Source organism: Serinus canaria, chromosome 3 (genome assembly GCF_022539315.1).
Source record: "Serinus canaria isolate serCan28SL12 chromosome 3, serCan2020, whole genome shotgun sequence".
NCBI lineage: Eukaryota > Metazoa > Chordata > Aves > Passeriformes > Fringillidae > Serinus > Serinus canaria.
This window is the reverse complement of record NC_066316.1, coordinates 41841380-41860170: the sequence shown is the minus strand read 5'-3', so window position 1 is coordinate 41860170 and position 18791 is coordinate 41841380. Positions and strand designations below refer to the sequence as shown.

Below are 18791 nucleotides of genomic sequence, written 5' to 3'. Positions count from 1 at the left end.
ACATCTAGATCAGGGAGATTCATTTTCTCTAACAGCTCCATGTAAATAATTTCCTATTCTTTCAAATACCTAAGAACTGCCTGGCTTTACTCCCAATTACTGCAATCATCCTTCTTTACTTTGGCCTTGCTGAAATGCATCTTGACATCCAGACAGTGCTTCACTCCTCAGATCACTTGCCTAACTCTTTGCTTTAGCCATGCCAGCCTTCTGCCAGTTCCCTCTTCTTTGCAGCATCAAAAGGAAATGGGGCTGGAAAATGAAGAGCCTTTATGGCCTAGGCTTCCCCATTGATCTCCTCCTATACCACATCAGTATAGTGATTCCTGCTCACACTTGCCCTGTGAAGCCAAGCATCCACCAACCAATGTCACACGAGCCCACATTTGCCTCTTTCCATGCTGCCCTTCTCCTGCCTGGTTGGAAATCACCACCATCTCAGCAGAGCTCTTTACTTTTGCTCTTCAAAACCTTTCCTAGAAAGGATGCAATCTCCGCAAGCCAATTGCTAATCAATGCATTGGTCCTGTTTCTTCTTAATTTTACTTCTCCAGGCTCCCTCTGTGTAACTGGCAGCCCAGCTCAAGTCCATGACTGAGGCTTCACTCTGGTGCCACACAATTGCACAACATTGGCTCAGTTTTTCTATGAAAATTACAGTTGAGCTGTGAGAAGGTGTGTAAATGAGGAAGTGTAAGTGGGAAGGTATAAAAGTGATGCAAGGCAAGAGCAGCATAAACTATCAGAAGTGCTGTAACAGTTGAGGGGATAACACATGGCAGCTCAAGGAGGAAAATGCATTAAAAGGGTGTAAACTCTTAAGACAAAAGCAAGTGAAGACAAATCAGTGACATCAAGGATCCAGCCACTTCCAAGGAGGAACCACAAGGCTATGACTGCCCGGCCCATGCAGGCTCACCAGGAGCAGGGTGTATACTGGCACCTAGCAGTGTTTTAGTCCCAGATCTCTGCCATGTGCACTAGCCAAGAAACCCTGCTGCACTCAGCTTGCTTCCAGAGCTCTCTGGGCAGCCAAAATGTGCCTGAACTAAAGAGATTTGCTGTAGGAAGCGCAAGCCTCTTGCACTTAGATCCTGAATTTCCTAGGGCAGGGATATTTTTTTGTTCTGCTTACTGCACACCACAAAGGGCCTGACCTGTGAAGTGCACAAAGCAGGAGGCTCTGGTGCTTTTAGTCTCCTTCCCCAAGCAAAGCTGCACTGAGAACAGCTACAGAAGGGACACAATTATACAGGTAGTTTTAGCAGCTCAGATAGGGACTAAAAATAACTTTCATTCACACTTGAAAATAGACACTTAGACTGTATGGAAGCTGTGACAGATCTTTGCATTAGATCACATTTAGGTTTGGTTTCTATTCATTTAGAAACACGGTAAAATTGTAAAGTCCATAAAAATGAATAGGACTGACCCATCACACATCTGCAAAAATACCTTTCCAGTTAACACTGGTGAGCCAGAGGATAATTGACTTTTAACTGAGATCTGGGATTCTCAGATGCTGACATTACAGAAACACATGCATTAAAAAGCCAGAGCTGAGTGGGAGCCAGAGGAAGAAAGCAGATAGGATTTCCCAGTCACCAGTGGCTGACAAAGGAAGGTGATCAGATTTCCTGGGATCCCCTCACAGACAAAGCCTGACCTTGAGAACCTCCTCCAAGCAGCTGCTACATCTGTGTGTTCCAGATGCAACTGTTCTAGCAATAGAGGAATTATCAGGGCCCTGTTTAAAGAAATTTAAGGGCTCAGACTAATCTCGAAACAGAACTTAAATAGGCTGAAACACCAACATTTCTGAGCAGCTTATTAAACAAGTGCACAGATGGCCAACTCTCCTGCAACTCTGACCTTGAAAACAAAACTGACTCCAGGTTTATTTCCCCCTCCCTTTCCCATTGACTGAATGCACTTATGTGGTGTGTTGTGAAATTATAAATTCTTTGGGGCACAATCTCAGTTTCTCTAAATTCTGGAAGTTCTTACTCTGTAAAATCAATGGTGTTATGAGGCATTCAAGCTGGCTGTAGCTACCCTGTCTGACGTGAATGACAGCATATACTACAGAAGCATGGTGTTTACATTGTTGGAGGGTTTTTTTCCTGCCACTGAGAGCTCTGCCACTGATCTGTGGAGCAACCTCAGACACCTCCCTTCACTGAGACTGCTGCTCTCTGGGGAGAGAGCCCTTTCTCACCCTCTCAGGCAGGGCTACCTGATCCAGGTGTCACTCTAAACATGGCTGTCATGCAAATCACTGTTTCTTCAGGACCCTTGAAACACTCAAGATGCAGAGACACAGTACTTTTCCTTACTCTGTTCTGACTCATCACTTCATGGGAAGCAGTGGAAGGTAGAAACTCAAAGTCAGTCCCAGCACAAGGACCTAAAGGACATAAATCTGAGTAACATATTTCACAGGCATATTAGTGAAAATGAAATGCATTATTGCAAGAATTTTCTGCCAGGGAATAAAAGCAAGTGCAGAGCCCATACATTCAGGGACAGGGAGGAGGTGTGGGAAGGGAAAAGTCTCCAGCATAGCCTCAGAAAATAAAATTAATCTCAGTGAACAGGAAAGGATATACACATCCATAAACTAATTTTTTCCTCACCATGATACCAGCTTTTAAAGCAAATAATAATGTTGATGAGTTAATTCCATTACCGCCTATCAGAGTGATTAATATTGCCTGACTGTCCCTTTGCAGTGCTCTCTACCATCTAAGTACTGTCTTTCATCTTGTTAATTGATGGCTCTTTGGGTCAGGGACTGTCTGAGGGTTACATTTGGGCTGTGGGTCTGTGCTTCACAATGAGGCACTATGGGAATAGAATATCTTGTTCTGCCAGCTCTCCATGTGCTGGGGTTCACCAGCATCATGTGCTTCCTTCTCCTGCAAAATGATCAGAAAACCTTCTTGTGCAGGAGGAGCTATGCAAGGACTAGGCATCACTTAGACACAATTACTCATAACCATGTTCAATCCTTTTCAGCCACACAAGAAGTGCAAAGAGAGAGCACAATATGTCCCACCAGGAGAAAATAACTAGCCCTGGTAAGGAATATTTTTTATCATTTTTGATGAGCGATATTGCTATATCTAAAATGAGAAACAGCCCTACCAATCATATTTATGAACCATTTCTATAATCAAGAGTTCCAGATTTTCAGAGAAAAAGAAATACGAACTCACAAAAAAACTGACACAGCTGGAGTTTTGATTTAAATAGCATGACTTACTATTTAAATATACTCTAAGCAAATACTGTAAGGAAGACTTCTAAGCTACTTTAATAATTTAAACTGCAATCAAGACATTAAAATATTGGTTTTAAAATTGTCTCAATGGTAAGTAGGGAAATAGAAATGCTAAGTAGTATGTAGGGAAATAGATTGGAAAGAAAGAAGAAAAGCAAAGGGAAGATGGAGCAGAGAGGGACACTCGAAATCCTACAAGCTGTGTTTGTTGTTCCCCCCAAACTAGAGAGAAAGAAATGAGAAAGCCCAAGCCTCCTCCCACAGCAGCTGCTGCCACTTTGATGTCCAGTGTCAAAGGCAGATGAAAAAGGCAACAGTATCAGGGCAGTTTTGCCATCTACTTTGCCAAAGTCAGCTCTCCTGGAGCCCTTCTGAGCCCTCTGAGAGGTTTTGTTCATGTTTCCAACTGCGGCAGACATATATTTCCACTGCTTGAATAATGTGTCCTTCCTGCATGTTCCCACTTGGCCAGCTGACCGTGAAGAGATGCTCAGCCAACAAAGCTATTCACTGCAACAAGATGCTCTGCTTGAGATTTTCTGAAGCAGAGATATAATCTGAAATTGCTTTAAGATGGATGCACAATTAACTGTCAGGGTGCAGTCAAGTTATCTGGAGTACAGAAGACAGAAAAGTAGCCTAATATTCATACATTATTTATATTATGAATATATAAGGCTATGCACCTTCTTATGTCCACAAGCAGCACTTGAGCTTTAGGCCATTTCTGTTCCATGAATGGCTTATTGGGCTAGATTTTTAACCAAACACCATTTCCTTAAAAAAAGTAAATTATGAGCCATCAAAAAGAAGTGTTTACTGATATCCAAGAATTTGATTCAAAGTTTTGTTCACAAGAACAAGTAGGAACAGGAATTTGAAGAGACAAAGAGCTGAAATGCCTAATATTAACAACTGATCTGGGAGCTGCCAACCAGAGTTCACACAGTAACTCAGCATGTGGCATATTAATTTTTCATTAGGAAAAACCAATCTTTTTCATCGTAGGAAAAGCAGAACACTGGGAAAACTAAAATATCTCCTCAGATGGATTTTTTTTTTTTTTAACACCAGGCTTAATTCAGGATTGGAGGACATTGTTTTTGGACAGGAGCATCAAAGACCTCTTGAGGTTCCTTCTGTCCCTGAAAACCAGTCATATATAGGCCCCTCCTCTCTTCTGACTGGGCCTATCTTTTACAGATACATATTATTCAGATTCTTGAAACTGAATTATCCTGATTTATGACATTTTGATAGTCCCATTTTATCTTGAATAAAAGAACCTCAATGTCATCATGTGGAAGCAGAGAGGGAGGGAATTCACCCAGACAGTATTACAGAATATGCATATTTTGAAGGTTTTCCCAACAGTTGGCAGGTGATAGACAAGTCAGTCCTTAACTATCAGAAAACAAGTCCTTTCTTCATGATGGCAGCTTCTCAAGAGATGGAAGGAAAGGTGTGTACATGAAGGGAAAAGCATTGGATTTATTTCTGGTTCAGATAAATTTTCTCCCGTTGTTTAACACAGGCAAAAAAAACCCAAACCCTCTATTTTAATACTCTAAATTCACCAAATAACCACCAAAATGCTTTGGATTCTACAAAACTGCTTCTAAGTGTGACACATAAATAAACATAGCATTTCAATCATATCATAACTGATGTTGCCCATCCTCCCCAGATCAGGTTTTTCCATTTTAGCATGAAGGTATAGTCTTTTTCACTGGTCCCTAAGGTCCCTTTCACCCAGTCATTTCAGCACGTTGATAACGACAGCCAAGTCAAGGAATGAAAATAGAAGGCAGCTGGTAAGATAATCCTGGACGTCATCCGGCTGCAAGTGAAGCATGAGCATCTAATTCATTAAGGGAGTGGGAGGATTAGGGTGGTGCTGAGCATCTATTCTGTTTAATTTGACATTCCATTAATTTAGCCTCTCAGTGGACAGGACAGGAGGTGCAACATAATTATAGCTCAGAATCTGAAACCTCTGGCATGTCTGAAGACTTATTAGTTTTGTGGCAGTTGGCTGGGGGGAATGTGGCAAGAGATGAGCAGACTTTGTGCCTGCTGTACCCACTTCAGTAATAGACTGCATGTAGGACTGGTGAAGCTCTCCTTGGAGATCAAAGACACTGACTGCCTCTATATAGCAAATTACTTTCCAAGAGCTTTGAGTGCAGTAACTTCCAAAGATACTTCACAAGATAAGTCTATTTTGTATTAGACAAAATAGCTGCATTAAAACCTAGATGGAAGAGGTAGGATCCTAAATTTCTTCTCAGAGTGAACAGCATTGCTGAAAACACAAACCTGTGTTTCCAGTGAGCCTCTTTTCCTGCACAGCTACTCAAACAGTCATAATGATTCACCAGCCAAATCCTGCTCTGAGCCAATGTTCAACTGCAGCAAATCCACAGGCCCTGTTCTGACATGTATTCAGCCTTAGCAAGTGGTGTGCACATCCTACCTCTGTACCACCACTCTGAACATGTGGGATGCAACGTTTTCACAGGAGCTCTTGGGAGAAAGAAATATCGGAAAACATCTGCCCCCTTACCTCTAGGCATCAAAATAAATTACCAGATTTTTCAAGGGCTCTCAAAACACATCAGCTATTGGGAAATCTGAGAATTTGAGAAGATGTTCCCAATGCCTTACAACAATACAAACAAACCCTTTAACATGTCTCTCACTCCAGCTGACATCTCACCTTGAAGTCACATCAGATTTTATTTCTTTGATTGAGAGGTAGATGTGTGAAAAGATGTGTAATAGGGGCCCTCACTCATATGTTTCTCACAGAAAAACTGACATCTTGGTACCATATTGATTTAGTCTATTGGACACTGCTGGCTATCACAGGTGCAGTGTCATAGAGAAAAAATCTGACTCATTCAAAATTACATAAGTCACAGTACCTAGACATTTAGATAAACTTAGGATATACAAACAGACAGACCATTTTAACTGCATTTCAATCTAATTAGCTGAAGGCTAGCAGCCAGATGGACAGCATTAGAGGCAGAAACTCTCAGTTAAATCATACAGCAAACAAAGCATCAGGAACTTGTCAACATTGTCTGTCACATCTCATATCCACAGCAGTCAGAAGCCTCCTGCACTCAGACTGCAGCCCCCAGCCAGATAACCAAGAGAAGTGACTGTTACCTTTGGTCCTGCAATACATTTAAGGACCTGCTGGAACTGAATGAAGACATTTGAAGAGGTAAAACCCACCTGGCAGATGAAACCAGTGGATGAGCACTGCCGAACCCAAAGACTGAATTTCCTCTTTTTCCTCTTGCGCAGTTCCCTCTCTGTACAGGTCGCAATAAAAACAGGATCCTCATCTATCAGGGGCTCATGTAGTACCTGCAAGTGGCAAGAAAAGAGGCAGGGAAAGAAATGGAAGAATACATGATTGCTAAAAAAAAGGTGTTTTAATTGCTTTAAAGGAAATACAACCCTTGCACTGTGCTTGTGTGCATTGGCCCAAACAGAGAATCAAAATCCATTTTTGTTTGATGCTACCATCCAACAAAAACCAAAGCCTGGCCAAGCACACCCCATTATGGATAGCTGCTCTACTTGTAACTTGTAAACACTGCAAGGCAGAGCTCTCACTTCTTACTATCTGCTACAGTTCAACATCCCTCCAAAATGATGCAGGGGATGGGGCAGGGAGAGTCAATTTTTAGCAGCATCCTTCTCCGTGCTTCTTCATAAGCTTCATATTGTTTGGCAGAATGTCTTCTACCCAAACATCCCCTACAATTTGTTGTAAAGTACATTCCTTGGTTATAGCAAAGGAAAACACATAATAGAGAGAGAGAGAAGTTAAAGGGAGAAAAAGACGCTTTCTGCTGCCACTTGAGGAGGTGGTGAAAAGACAGAAAATATTTTTCCTAGCAGCAGCAGCTTTAGGGAAGTCTCTCTTGCTTCAGGAGCTGAAAAAAATTGATGAAAGGAGGCTAGGATAAACCACCAGAGGCAGGAGTGGGAAAAGGTAAGACAGTCTGGAGCAAGTAATGAAGACCTGTGAAAATGAAGCAGTTTCTACATTCTGCATTCAGATGATCTAAGTGGTTCCCTGTTTCTCAAAACTGTTTTGTTACATTTCTCTCCATTAATATAGCAGCAAAACTGGAGTGTGATACTGCTAGGTATCACACTGTGGAACTCACCTATAGAAAAGTACTAGAATCTCCCCACAGCTGACAGGCAGCTGTGCATAACATACACACACCTGAGTGCACAATGCGCCAGTTGTTTAGCAAGCCACTTGTGAAAGTACAAAGACTTGCAAACTGTTGAAAGGTCTCAGCTGATGAATGCTGGCCAAATTCAGACACATACATCCAAATCAGAGCAAGTCACTGCAGGCTCCCCTCCTTGTATGTGTGGGGAAAGCAGTCCCAGCAGGCCATAACTCATCCCCTTGTTAAGATGTGCGAAATAGTCAGATGGGTTATAATTTAAAGGAGTCTGTTCTTTTCCAGTAGCCATCCCTCCAGGAGACAGGCTCAGATATAGGCATGCAGAGGCTCCCACCCTCAGACAAAGCCTTTCCACACCTGCATGTGTACTACTTTTGTGCACATCCGTGCAGTCAATGGCGGAAATGAGAACAAAGCCACACTAAACCAAGGAGTGACACTTGTAGGAGAGATGTGGTGGGTGAGCAGTTAAGCATCAGAGATGAGCAGCTGCTTGCCTCCTGAACACAAGATGTTTGCTGAACATCACTCTGTCAGCCCAAAATAGGCACCTGTGCCCTCCCCACGCAGTGATGGCTGCACACTGTCATTTATACGCACTCCACTTCTTAACAACTCATGAAACATTCACAGAACCATCTGAAAGCACTCTTGCAAAATGTTCAAATTATACACCAAAATGCAGATGTGAGCAAGAAGAGATGCACAGAAAGCTATTAGCTCTTCCAGCTGCAGCTGCCCTGTTTCCCCACTGAAGCCAAATCTTCCTCTCTCAAGGTCCACACAGAACACAACCCTCCCTATCTAAAGGCCACCTGGGGCATTTCCTGCTTCTGCCTCAGAGGATTCTGAACAGCATTTTGCAAACATTAAACTTGCCCTAATTTGCTTTTGCCTTTCTGCTTCTCAAGTGCAGAGGGAAGGAGCACATCCTTGGGATAGGGTCAGATAAATGGTTAAGAATTTCTCAGCTTCTGGAAAGGCTCTCTTACCTGCTAGATCCCATTGAGTGGTGTGGTTCCCCTGTTACAATCTCCCCTGCTGTAGGATGGAGAGCAGCAGAAAGAAAAGGCTGTATAAGCATCACCTTAGGACATCTTACACCCTGTCATTAGCTTCCTTCCCTCTGCACCACAGCATCAGCTCTCCTCACAGCAGCTCTACTGCATCCTGTTTACCCTTCACATTCTTTCTGCCTTCTATGACACAGTAAGGCCTGTCAGCCTTACATCTAGAAAGCAAATCTGAATATTTAAAACCTCTCTCCGTCTTCCTTTTCTTCCTGCCTATGCTCAGCCATGTCTTCCCTCCTTTGTTCCTCTGTACTGAATGTAAGTAATTTCTCTGTAAGCTCCAACTCAACTCTTGTGAAGAGGGAATAAAAATGTGAACAGACTAGGGAAAGATCTGCTGTGGCTGCAAAGACAAAATGTGGACAGGCAAGGAAAATGAACTGAAAACCTTGGAGCTTCCTTCAGAGAGTGGGAGACAAGGAGTTTTCATCCCTCTACATGCAACCACTGCTTCAACAGCTGTAAAGAACTTTGCAAGCAAGTCACTTTATGGGCTGTGCCTGCCCCTGGCACTGACATGGTGGTTTTAGGACAAAAGTTAGTCCTGTTGCTACTGGCCATTCCTGTTAATTTGTTCACCCTCCTGTATTCTCAGTCTCCCTGCTTTTCCTGTCTCAAATCCATCTATTTGCCAAACCCCCATGAAAAATTATATTTGCTCCCTCTCTATTCCCCATTCTTGCTGTTGCTTCAATACACACTTTTACAGGAGTGAGCTTACTGCCCCCATGGCATATTCTTTCTTGCTTCTCATCTTCCTTGATAAAAATCTACTTTCAGGCTTAATTACTCCTACACGTATTCCTGACCGCCTCTTCACCATCTTTTTCTCACTCCCCAAGTGCTCCCCCCTTCCTATTCTGACTTCGTATGATGCAAGATAGTTTGTGGATTTCTTAATAAAAATCATCCCCATTTTTTTCTCTCAAATTCCCAGTTCTGTTCAGATCTCAGAAGCTCTTCATCTAATTGCTTTGCTCCCCCACTGCTATCCCTCTCCTCCCTTCTCCCTCTCCCTCTCCTCTCCCTCTCCTCTCCCTTCTTTATAGTAATCCTTATCCCTGATAGATCTACCTGCCAAACTTTCACTCTTTGTTTTCCCCCCAATATGTATTTGCACTCCAAGTGTTGCAAAGGCAAGATTCCAAGATGGGACTCCCTCAATTGCTCCATCTCACAACATCTTTCACTCACAGAATGAAACAGCCACTGTCAGGAATGCCTTTCTTTCCTCTCCATTTTTAACCATTTCCAATGCTCTTTCCACACCAAAATTCCACCCATCCTCTCTCACCAGAGCCCAAACAGGCTTGTAGACAAAGCCCTGAATCACTAAGTCTTTTGTACTTGGAATTCCTGGACTCCATATACTTAGATAATAAATCAACATATCCAGGAAACATTCCCCCTGAGCTCCATGGCCACCCACAACACAGGCTGTCACTTCAGCCTGTCTCCCAGAGAAGCTGCCTCAGCTTGCCTTGTCTCTGGCTTTTGGTGGGTACCATCCAGTTGCAGAGGCCCCTTGGTAACTGTGTCTGGATGCAGAGTCAGTCATTCCTCCTGCAAGGGTAGCTCATGCTTCTGCCTCTCTGCTCCAAAGCTCCTCCTGTCTAATCTAAATTCTCTTGCTGGTGTCTGACATCTCTGTTTGCATATCAAGCTGCCATTTCTGATTCCATTATGCTGCATTTGAGAGTATCTCCCTTCCCTTAAGAACCTCTCAGTATTTCCGTTTTTGGTCACTGCACATGTCCCTCTCATCCTGCTGCAGATATCATTGGCTAGTGAATCTGAATGTCAGTTGTTACCTCCTACCTGCAAAATCTCCTCAGCCAGGCAATGTCTGCATTTGCCATGCTTTCTGAGTAAGAGCACTAAAATGGCACTCATTTTAGAGTAACAATCCACCCAACCAGACAAGTTTACATCCAAACCCCTCAATCATCCTGCAACAGTTTTACTTTTACTCAACATAAGGCATTCTTCTTCTACAGACTGCTGCTGGAAAGCCATTTCCTAGTCCATCGCACTGACCACATCACTTTTCGTTATTTCTCTAACTTAGTTCTTCTCCAGTATATCAGACAGATTCTTTCTCTTCTCATTTTTGAAGTCCTGTTTGACCTATCCACATTTACAGCTCCTCTCTGCCATCATTCAAAGGTTAACTCTGACTTCCAGTGGAGCCATGATTCCATGATCCTCTGCCCATTTGTTCAGTCATCAATCAATCCTCTTAAAAAACAGAAAGTCAGTTCTTACAGCACTCCATTACCATTAGGTAATTTTAAAATAGCAATGAAGCTTCATCATTTTCTTTGGCCAAACTCTCCCTAAAATCTGGCATCATGAAAGGATCAACTGGCCAAGAGCTACAGGGCATCAGAAATTTACCCTGCAACTCAACATTCCTATTGCTCCTCTGTCTTTCTCTTGCTCAACGTCTTATACTTGGCCATCATTCTCTGAATATTTATGTATTTGTGTCACACTCACAGAAGCTCTAAGATAGAATGATTCACATTTGGGACCAGCACCCTCAACTCCTAAAGAATCATTCTGAGAACAGGAAATCTGAAGTATAGAGGTACAGCACAAGCAAGGTCTTATAACTTGGAAATACCCAATATCAAATGAACATTTAAGCATGAGGACAGAAAAACAGGTTGACCAGTGTGTTTTTGCCCTGCTGTGTTTTCAAAGAGGCTGTCATCTAAAGCTGTGAGCTGGTTTGGAAAAGCTATGTTGAAACTGCTTAGCTGTACCCTATGATACCACCAAGAGCGAAACACAAAGAAGCTGCCCAGTAATTGGCCAAAGTTGCCCTTGGAGCAAGAGGTTGGACTTACAACTCTCTTTTTGCCAGGGGATTCACTCCTGCTGGTGACTATTTCCAGCAGATGTTTCACTGGGTAGATGCAAAACTGTTTGGTTCCAAAACACCAAAGAGAAGGTACTTTAGAGGGAGAGGGAAGCAGAGAGAGCCTGGAGTTATGCTCCTGACCTCTCCCACGCCAGTCAGGGGCAGCCAGAGACAGCAATCCTGTCTAGCCACATCCTGCTGATGAGCATATAAACACTCAGCAGGCACAGAAGGATATTTGAGCAGTGATGTTATTTTCCCTGAACTCCTCTGGTTTCTGGAATTCAGTGTATATCCTTGGCAGGTGAGTACCCTTGAATTTGTTGCTCTATACCTCCGGAGGGCAGGCAGGCCAACCTCCCTGCCTTCAGGCTTGCAGACAGAAGCACAGCTACAAAGCTAAGTAGCAAAGAAATAACACTGCTAACAAGAACAGACCCAAATCACCACCTCTTGTTGCTCAGGTAGAGGCAGTGTTTATTTATACAGATGATACTGAGGAGGGATAAGATGCAGAGAATATTCCTGTCAATTTTTTTTACCAATCTAGGTCAGGACACCATTTTTTTAACTTCAGAAACTACAGCTAGCACTGCTGATGCACAATTAAAATGTTCTGGACTTTCAATTCCTTCATAAGCTGGAGAGCAATTATTTCCTTTTGTTAGCTCACTATATTTAGCAAAATAATTATAATTCGCAAGATTGTATTCTTTGTTTTGGTATACTGGCATAGTTCTTTCTCCCTGTTTCCTTTCATAGCAACTGTGGTGTTATTTTTACAGGCACATTTGGGTGGGGGGAGGGGTCACAGACAAGAAAAAAACCAAAAAAACTAAGTATTTTCTGACAGAAATTCCACTTGAAGAATCTTTTCTAGCTATCGAAAAATAAAAGATCAAATCTATAGAAGAAATAACTGTGAAGGCAGATGTTGTACTGCCTGCTGGATGCAGATTGTCCCTGCTCTGTCCATAGGGGTGAGTTAAACATGGCCTCTTCCTAATCTGTGCTCTGTGAGTCCACACTGCCAGAGGAAAAAAGTCAGTAACAAGCCTACCCATAAGCCCAAACCACCCTGCTGCATTCATCAGGAACTGATTTAGCTGTTTGATGCCACTTAAAAGAAAGTAGCATAAAGCTTGTGGGTCAGCAACAAGCCACCCAGGTACCACAAGTTTCATTTTTAAGATACAGATGTACCTTAAGCAACAAATCCAATCTGAACTTGGGATTTCAGATTTCAGGTATCACTGATCACAGAAACCTGGGCCTCCCTGTCCAACTGGCTTCCTGAGGCAGAACTTTCAAAAGCTCATCTAAGTGGTTCTTTCCCCTCATCTTTCCATTTGTTTCTGTGCAACTGGCTTATTATTTCTAATTATTTCTGGGCATTCCGGGTTTGATGTTTACTGCAGTCTGCAGTCAAGACAATTTGAAGGGACAGGTCTTTCCTGCTGTTTTGAGCAGATGGGGTCCTCATCTCTTGAGACAAGTAGTGCGCTGCCCTGATTGATGACACCCAGGAGGATGTCACGCACAAGGCTCCCTTTCAGAAGGAGGCCTGGAACATCCCCCAGAAGCCTACTGGAGGTACACTAGGGTATTTTTAACAACGGATTCAAAACCTTATTCTTTCTCACAGGGTTATTTTTGAAGCTGTATTTTAGTGCTTTTTGTTCCACTCAGTATCACTGAAACATGCTGCATAGAAATCACTGACGTAAACACTGACAAAGGAGCAGAGAAGTGGAGGAGGAAGGAAGAAAATGGGGCTGTCTCTACTTCTTCCCCCTTATTTTTTTTAAGTAGCATCTCCTTACCAAGCTCAGGATAATAATACATTTTGCTTGTGAAGATTTAGATGTTTTGCCACTGCAAACAGGGTGCTGTGATTTTGTCAATTCAGTTCTCAAGCCTTACTCGGCATGGGGAATGGGAGAAAGGATATACATGCAAATAAAATCTTATCCCTTAATGGATTTGCACTCACGGTGTGCGCCACAGCACACCATTATAAGCATTTGCATTAGACACGGTGATCAATTTCTGAAGCCTCTACCTTCTGCCCATTGAAGTCAGCAGCCATAAGGATTAGATTTCATATCTTTAAGGGAGCTCAGTCCCAACAATTCCGTGTTTCTCATTGCCTGTTTTGTCTTAATGGAAACTTACCTTGCATAGTTTAGTGAGAACACTCTTCCTTCCTCCCTTCTCTACCTTAACAGCTTTTTAGGCAGCTGTGCTCTCATGGGTTATATAGTCTGATTTTTATTGTCTATAAAATAAACTGTAATCACTCGCCATTTATTTTAGGCACACTTCAATGGATGTGTAGCATCTATGCCTTCATTAATTTTGTGCAGTGGGTAAAAATGGGATGCTTCAGAGGGGAAAGAGGACTATGAATACAACACCCTTTCCAAATGCCTAAGTGAAATATTTATATTCTGGAAATAGAGAATTGATTGAAAAGTTATATCAAGCAGTAACATATCTCATGCTTATTCCTTTTCCTTTCTGGATTTCTGAACACGGCCAGTAGCAACAGCTTCAAAAGCAGATAATTTGTATTGAACGAAGTTTAAATAGATGATGATGAATATTAAAAGATTTTCACCTGTCCCCCTTTCCAGTCATGAGAAAGCAGCAGTGTTACTGGACCATACTGCTAAGGTCAGGGACAGCCACCTTAGCAAATTCAACTCCTCCATCCCACTCAGCCTGCTTCCCTCCAGCCCAGCTGCATCAGCTCTGCCCCTTCTACCCTTGCACAACCTGCAACCTCCCATCCTCAGGACAGCAAAACCCAGTGCCAGCCTCACTGAGAAGTGTCCAGGCTTGTTTAGGTCACTAAAGCAAATAGGTCCAGCTCAGAGAGCACCATTCCCACCGAAACCTGTTTGGTGCCTGCACTGACAGACACTGATGAGCACTCGCACAGGACAGTGCTGCTTTCTCTCTTGCTTCATGGAGGCACTGCAGCACAGATTCACATTGGGAAGCCCCAGCTTTCCCCAGGCAGCTGTGCTGTGCACTTTCTGTCCCAGTGAGACAACCAGAGTGCACAGGTCAGATGTTCCCTGCCAACAGCTTAACTCTTACCTGGGCTTGTGAAGGTCTGAAAGCAGAGTCAAAGCCATTCTGCAGAGAGTCCAGAAAAGGCTGGATTTTGTAGAGGCTATGCGTTGTCTGGCTCGAGCGGAAGGCCACAATGTGGAAGTACTTCAGAATCTTCTCAAACCTTGATTGTGTCATGATAAGTGCAATGCTCTTGTTGCTGTAGAAGCCGCTGCTCCAGATGCTGAGAACAGACTCACAGTGGTGGATGCTGGTTGATATCATGTAGCCTAAGAAGGCCTTCATTTCTGTCAAGGTGACATCAATCCAGGCATCGTCACTACCAAACCTCTCCTGGTATTTCTTTGCATACATGTTGGTTTGGACCACCATATTCTTTAGTACATTGTCAGGGACAAAGAGCTGAAAAAAGTCCATGGCACTGGCAGTCAGGGGCATTTTTCGTGTTGGACCTAGGATAAAGGAAGGAAAGATAGGCACACTCCTGATCACCACAAGGCACATCCAATACCAGAAATTAAAAGCATGACTAATTTTTCTCATGCAAATGATGGAATGTACCCATTGCCAGACAGACTTCACCAGCAAACTTCCCCTCCCCATATAGTATATGATACTATACACTCTGAAAAGGCTCTCCCTCTGCTCTGCGCGCTCATTACTTTGCAGCATGCAGGCCTGTGAGACAAGTAGGCATTTTATTTCTCCACTTACACATTACCTGCAACTTTTATCCTCAGCAGCTGTTTTGGACTCTTTCTGGATAGTGTTTCCCTTGTCCATATGCATGTCAAAGCAGTGCCTTCTTCCAAACAGCCCAGAAGGACAATGTGAGTTCTCCAGAGACAGCACTGCCCTCATCCCAGATGACATAATTCCTAGGCTCTATAACCCGATCCCACCTTTCCTCCTGCACCTCTAATTCCTGCCTAGTTCATTGTCATAATTCTGTGACTTTCATATCTGCCCCTGCTCCACACAGAGTCACATACAGGTCTGTGTTTTTGAGTTTTGTGCCTCTGCCACCACATTGGAGTTTTATCCTGCACTCTGATATCCCCAAGAAAGCACATTACCAGAACAAGTCACAGCTACCATGTGGCTAGTGTCACTGCCCCACATCACAGGGAATATTTTTAGCACTATAATGCATGCAGTGGTCCTCTTCCTCCCATAATGTAATAAGCCTTGCAGTCCCATGCTGTTAGATTACTCTAGCATTTCACTGATCTTGCACCTTCTCTGCCAGTTTCAACTACTCCATAAGAGGAGGGTGATAAAAACAAAAAGGAGGCTCTAAGGGGTGGCAGCACTCTATCAGTGTTACAAGGTCAGCCAGTCATACACCAGATTACACTAACTGAATTAGGAACATCAAACCCACAATACCAGGGATGCAGACACCAGTATTTACAGCCCCCTCTCCTCTAATCCCTCCCACAAACTAATCAAGCTCCCTTCCAAAAGTAGTAGTTTTCATGCTTGTATCTTGTAGTAGTGTTTTAGTTATCAGGTAAAGGAAGGGAACATTCTCTATTCTACAGAAGCAGTAAAAAACAATTCCGTGAGTTGAGCAGCGTCTTCAAACCCAGCAGACAGTGGAGCACTTAAAAGCAGCTCTACACTCCTGTGAAAAAGACAGTGTCATGGGTATAATCCCAAACCAAGAGCTGGATCCAAGAAATGTTGCACCTTAGTCCAGCAGCCTTCAGCCCTGGGACTGTCTGAAATACTCTTCCTAATCAAAAGGAAGGCATACAGCTTCTCATTTGGAGTTCTTCCCAACATGAGCGAGTCTTTCTTGCACTACAGGGCTGACTGGACCTCAGCATCAGCTCTCCCAGCTGCATCAGAGCATGAGATTGACCATCACACAAGCTGGCTCTGCAAAGATCCACTAGCATGTTGCCCAGGTCACATTCTCCAGCACCCTTGTATCTCAGTTCACGTTCCCAGTTACAGCAACAACTACAGCTTGCAGAAACTACAAGGAATTACACAAATATGGTAGCTGGACTTGCTCTTAAGCCTTAATGTTTGGGTGCACTCTGGTGAACTCAAGCTACTAGAAGGACAGCAAAAATAGACTTTGAAACAACACCAAAACTTTGAAACAGTAAACCTCCAGATTGCAAAGAATGCCAAAAAAGCAAACAAAACTGGATTTTTTTAAATAAAAACTATCTATTTAAAGATTACTTTCCAATTTTAATTTGTGAGATTGAGAAACTTTCAGCTGAAAACACACTCCTCTATATTTTAAGACCAGAAGAAAGAGACTCGCACAAACCGTGTTTTGGTAAGAACAGAAAATTTCAGTTTAAATGATAAAAGGTTTTTATTATCAAGTGAAAACTATGGGGCTAGAATAGATATATTTACTTCACCTTAACTGCTAGCGGAATAATTGAGCTGCTTAACAAAGGTTTTCTTCTTTTGATCAGGAGGTTTATTTTCTGCTAGCACTGGGTAGCACTGTTATAGCTCACAAAAGATGCTCTATGCATGATTCTGTATCTTCATTCTGGCCCATAACTTAATCAAGTTTTTATATTCTACAGTAGGTATGGCTTTCTAATAACAACACATGGAACAGAGTGTATTCCTAGTTCTATATGAAATCTTGAGTAACTATCAAACTCAACTCCAGTGCTCAGGCAACCTTCCAGGTAGCACACAGAGATAGTTTTTAAATATACGGCTTCAGAAGCAGAAGCTGGGAGTAGGGGTAATATTTTAAAACTTGTCTACAGCAAACAAGAATTCATAAAAAATTAAGTCTTACAAAGTGAAATATCTTGAGACTCTTGGATATGGACAATAGGTACATGCTGGACTCCATCTTCAGGGAGGTAAGAGCAGTCAGAATCACAAAAAATGTAATTTTGGTGTAACTAAATTTTCAGCAGCTGCACAAGTTTACCTTGATAAGTGACAATGGAAACTTGACAGGTATATAGGATACAATAATCCTTCCTTACCCAGCAGTCCTGCTTCAGACACAGAGAACCTGCTACCTCCTCTCCTTCCTAAAATAAATATACAAGCTTTGTATCTCATTGATCATGCAGAACCCACACAGCTCTAAAAGCTGAATCACTTTCTGACTCAAACATCAACATAATTGTTGATTAAATAAAATTATGAAAGCCCCTGTATAATCTCATTGTCTTAAAAAACAGCCTTTATTGGCAAAGTGAGCACAACTGATTCATAATTTACTGATATGCAATATAACAAGAGCAACATTGAATTTCAGTAGGAAAATAACTAAATTTTTAACATGAATTGGGTTTTGCATAGTTAATGACCAGCCTAAAATATTTAAATATTACTTTCTAAATACACAAATATATCCCACAGAGAAAGCCAACTGTCTGCATAAGAAACTTAAATAGCTAATTTGTACTTTTAAAGGATTCTTACATTGATTTAAATGACAGTTACCCAGAAAATAGTGATATGAAGAGTTCAGTGTTTCATACACGCACTGTTTAGCTTTCAAAGCTTTACTCAGACAAATGAAAGAGTGAGTTTGCCTAGTTGTCCATTCTCGGAATGATTATACAATTATGACTGTATGTAAAATTCAGATTTTTCTCACTCTTCTGCTATAGAGTATTTGCATGGAGAATATATTTACTTTCATAGGGTTTCTTTAAAAGCCAGTCAGGGTTTCCAACACAAATTACAGAGACAAAGTGCACAAGCACTCTTGGAGTGTCTGAACCTGCAGCCAGCCCCAGCATTCTGTGCACAGTCAGGACAGGGACAGAGCTCTACTGAGTAACCTCTGATTGGGCAGCACACATGCCAGCACCAGAACTTTGTGCTTGCTGCAAGTGACCTTGCAGGGTGTGGAAAATAACAAACAACTTCTGTTATGATACAGCCTACACACAAATGCTCCTCTTCCTTCTCTCTCTGTCTGCCAGCAAGAACTTGCCTGTGCAATCCGCAGCAACCACCTTGCAAGTCATTACTGCTATTTTGACTGGTTGGTTCCATTTTCTCTTTTGCTCTCAGAAGGAACGTCTCTTACAAAGAGACATCTCCATTTGTAAGAATAATCTCAAAAAAAAAAAAAAAAAGAAAAATAAAAAACTAAGCATGAAAAGCCATTTGTGTGTCTGTACTGGCAATCTGACTGTGAAGCAAAAGCTGCCCCCTTGCCCCCGGAGTGTGTGTATTGCAGAGCCTGTTGTGGCTCAGCTCGGCTCAGGGCAAACTGCAGCTGCCTCGCTGGCTCTGCTGTCTAGCAA

General features: G+C 42.5%; 1 protein-coding gene across 1 annotated transcript in view; it reads right to left on the bottom strand.

Moving 5' to 3' along the window:
* Nucleotides 1-18791, bottom strand: part of PGBD5 (piggyBac transposable element derived 5) — a 67532-nt gene that overhangs the window by 26699 nt on the left and 22042 nt on the right. Inside the window, exons 2-3 of the mRNA XM_009092833.4 lie at nucleotides 14554-14981; nucleotides 6530-6664 (exon numbers count right to left, since the gene is read on the bottom strand). Of these exons, the coding sequence (XP_009091081.2) occupies nucleotides 6530-6664; nucleotides 14554-14981 (563 nt within the window). The remainder of the gene's footprint in view (nucleotides 1-6529; nucleotides 6665-14553; nucleotides 14982-18791) is intronic.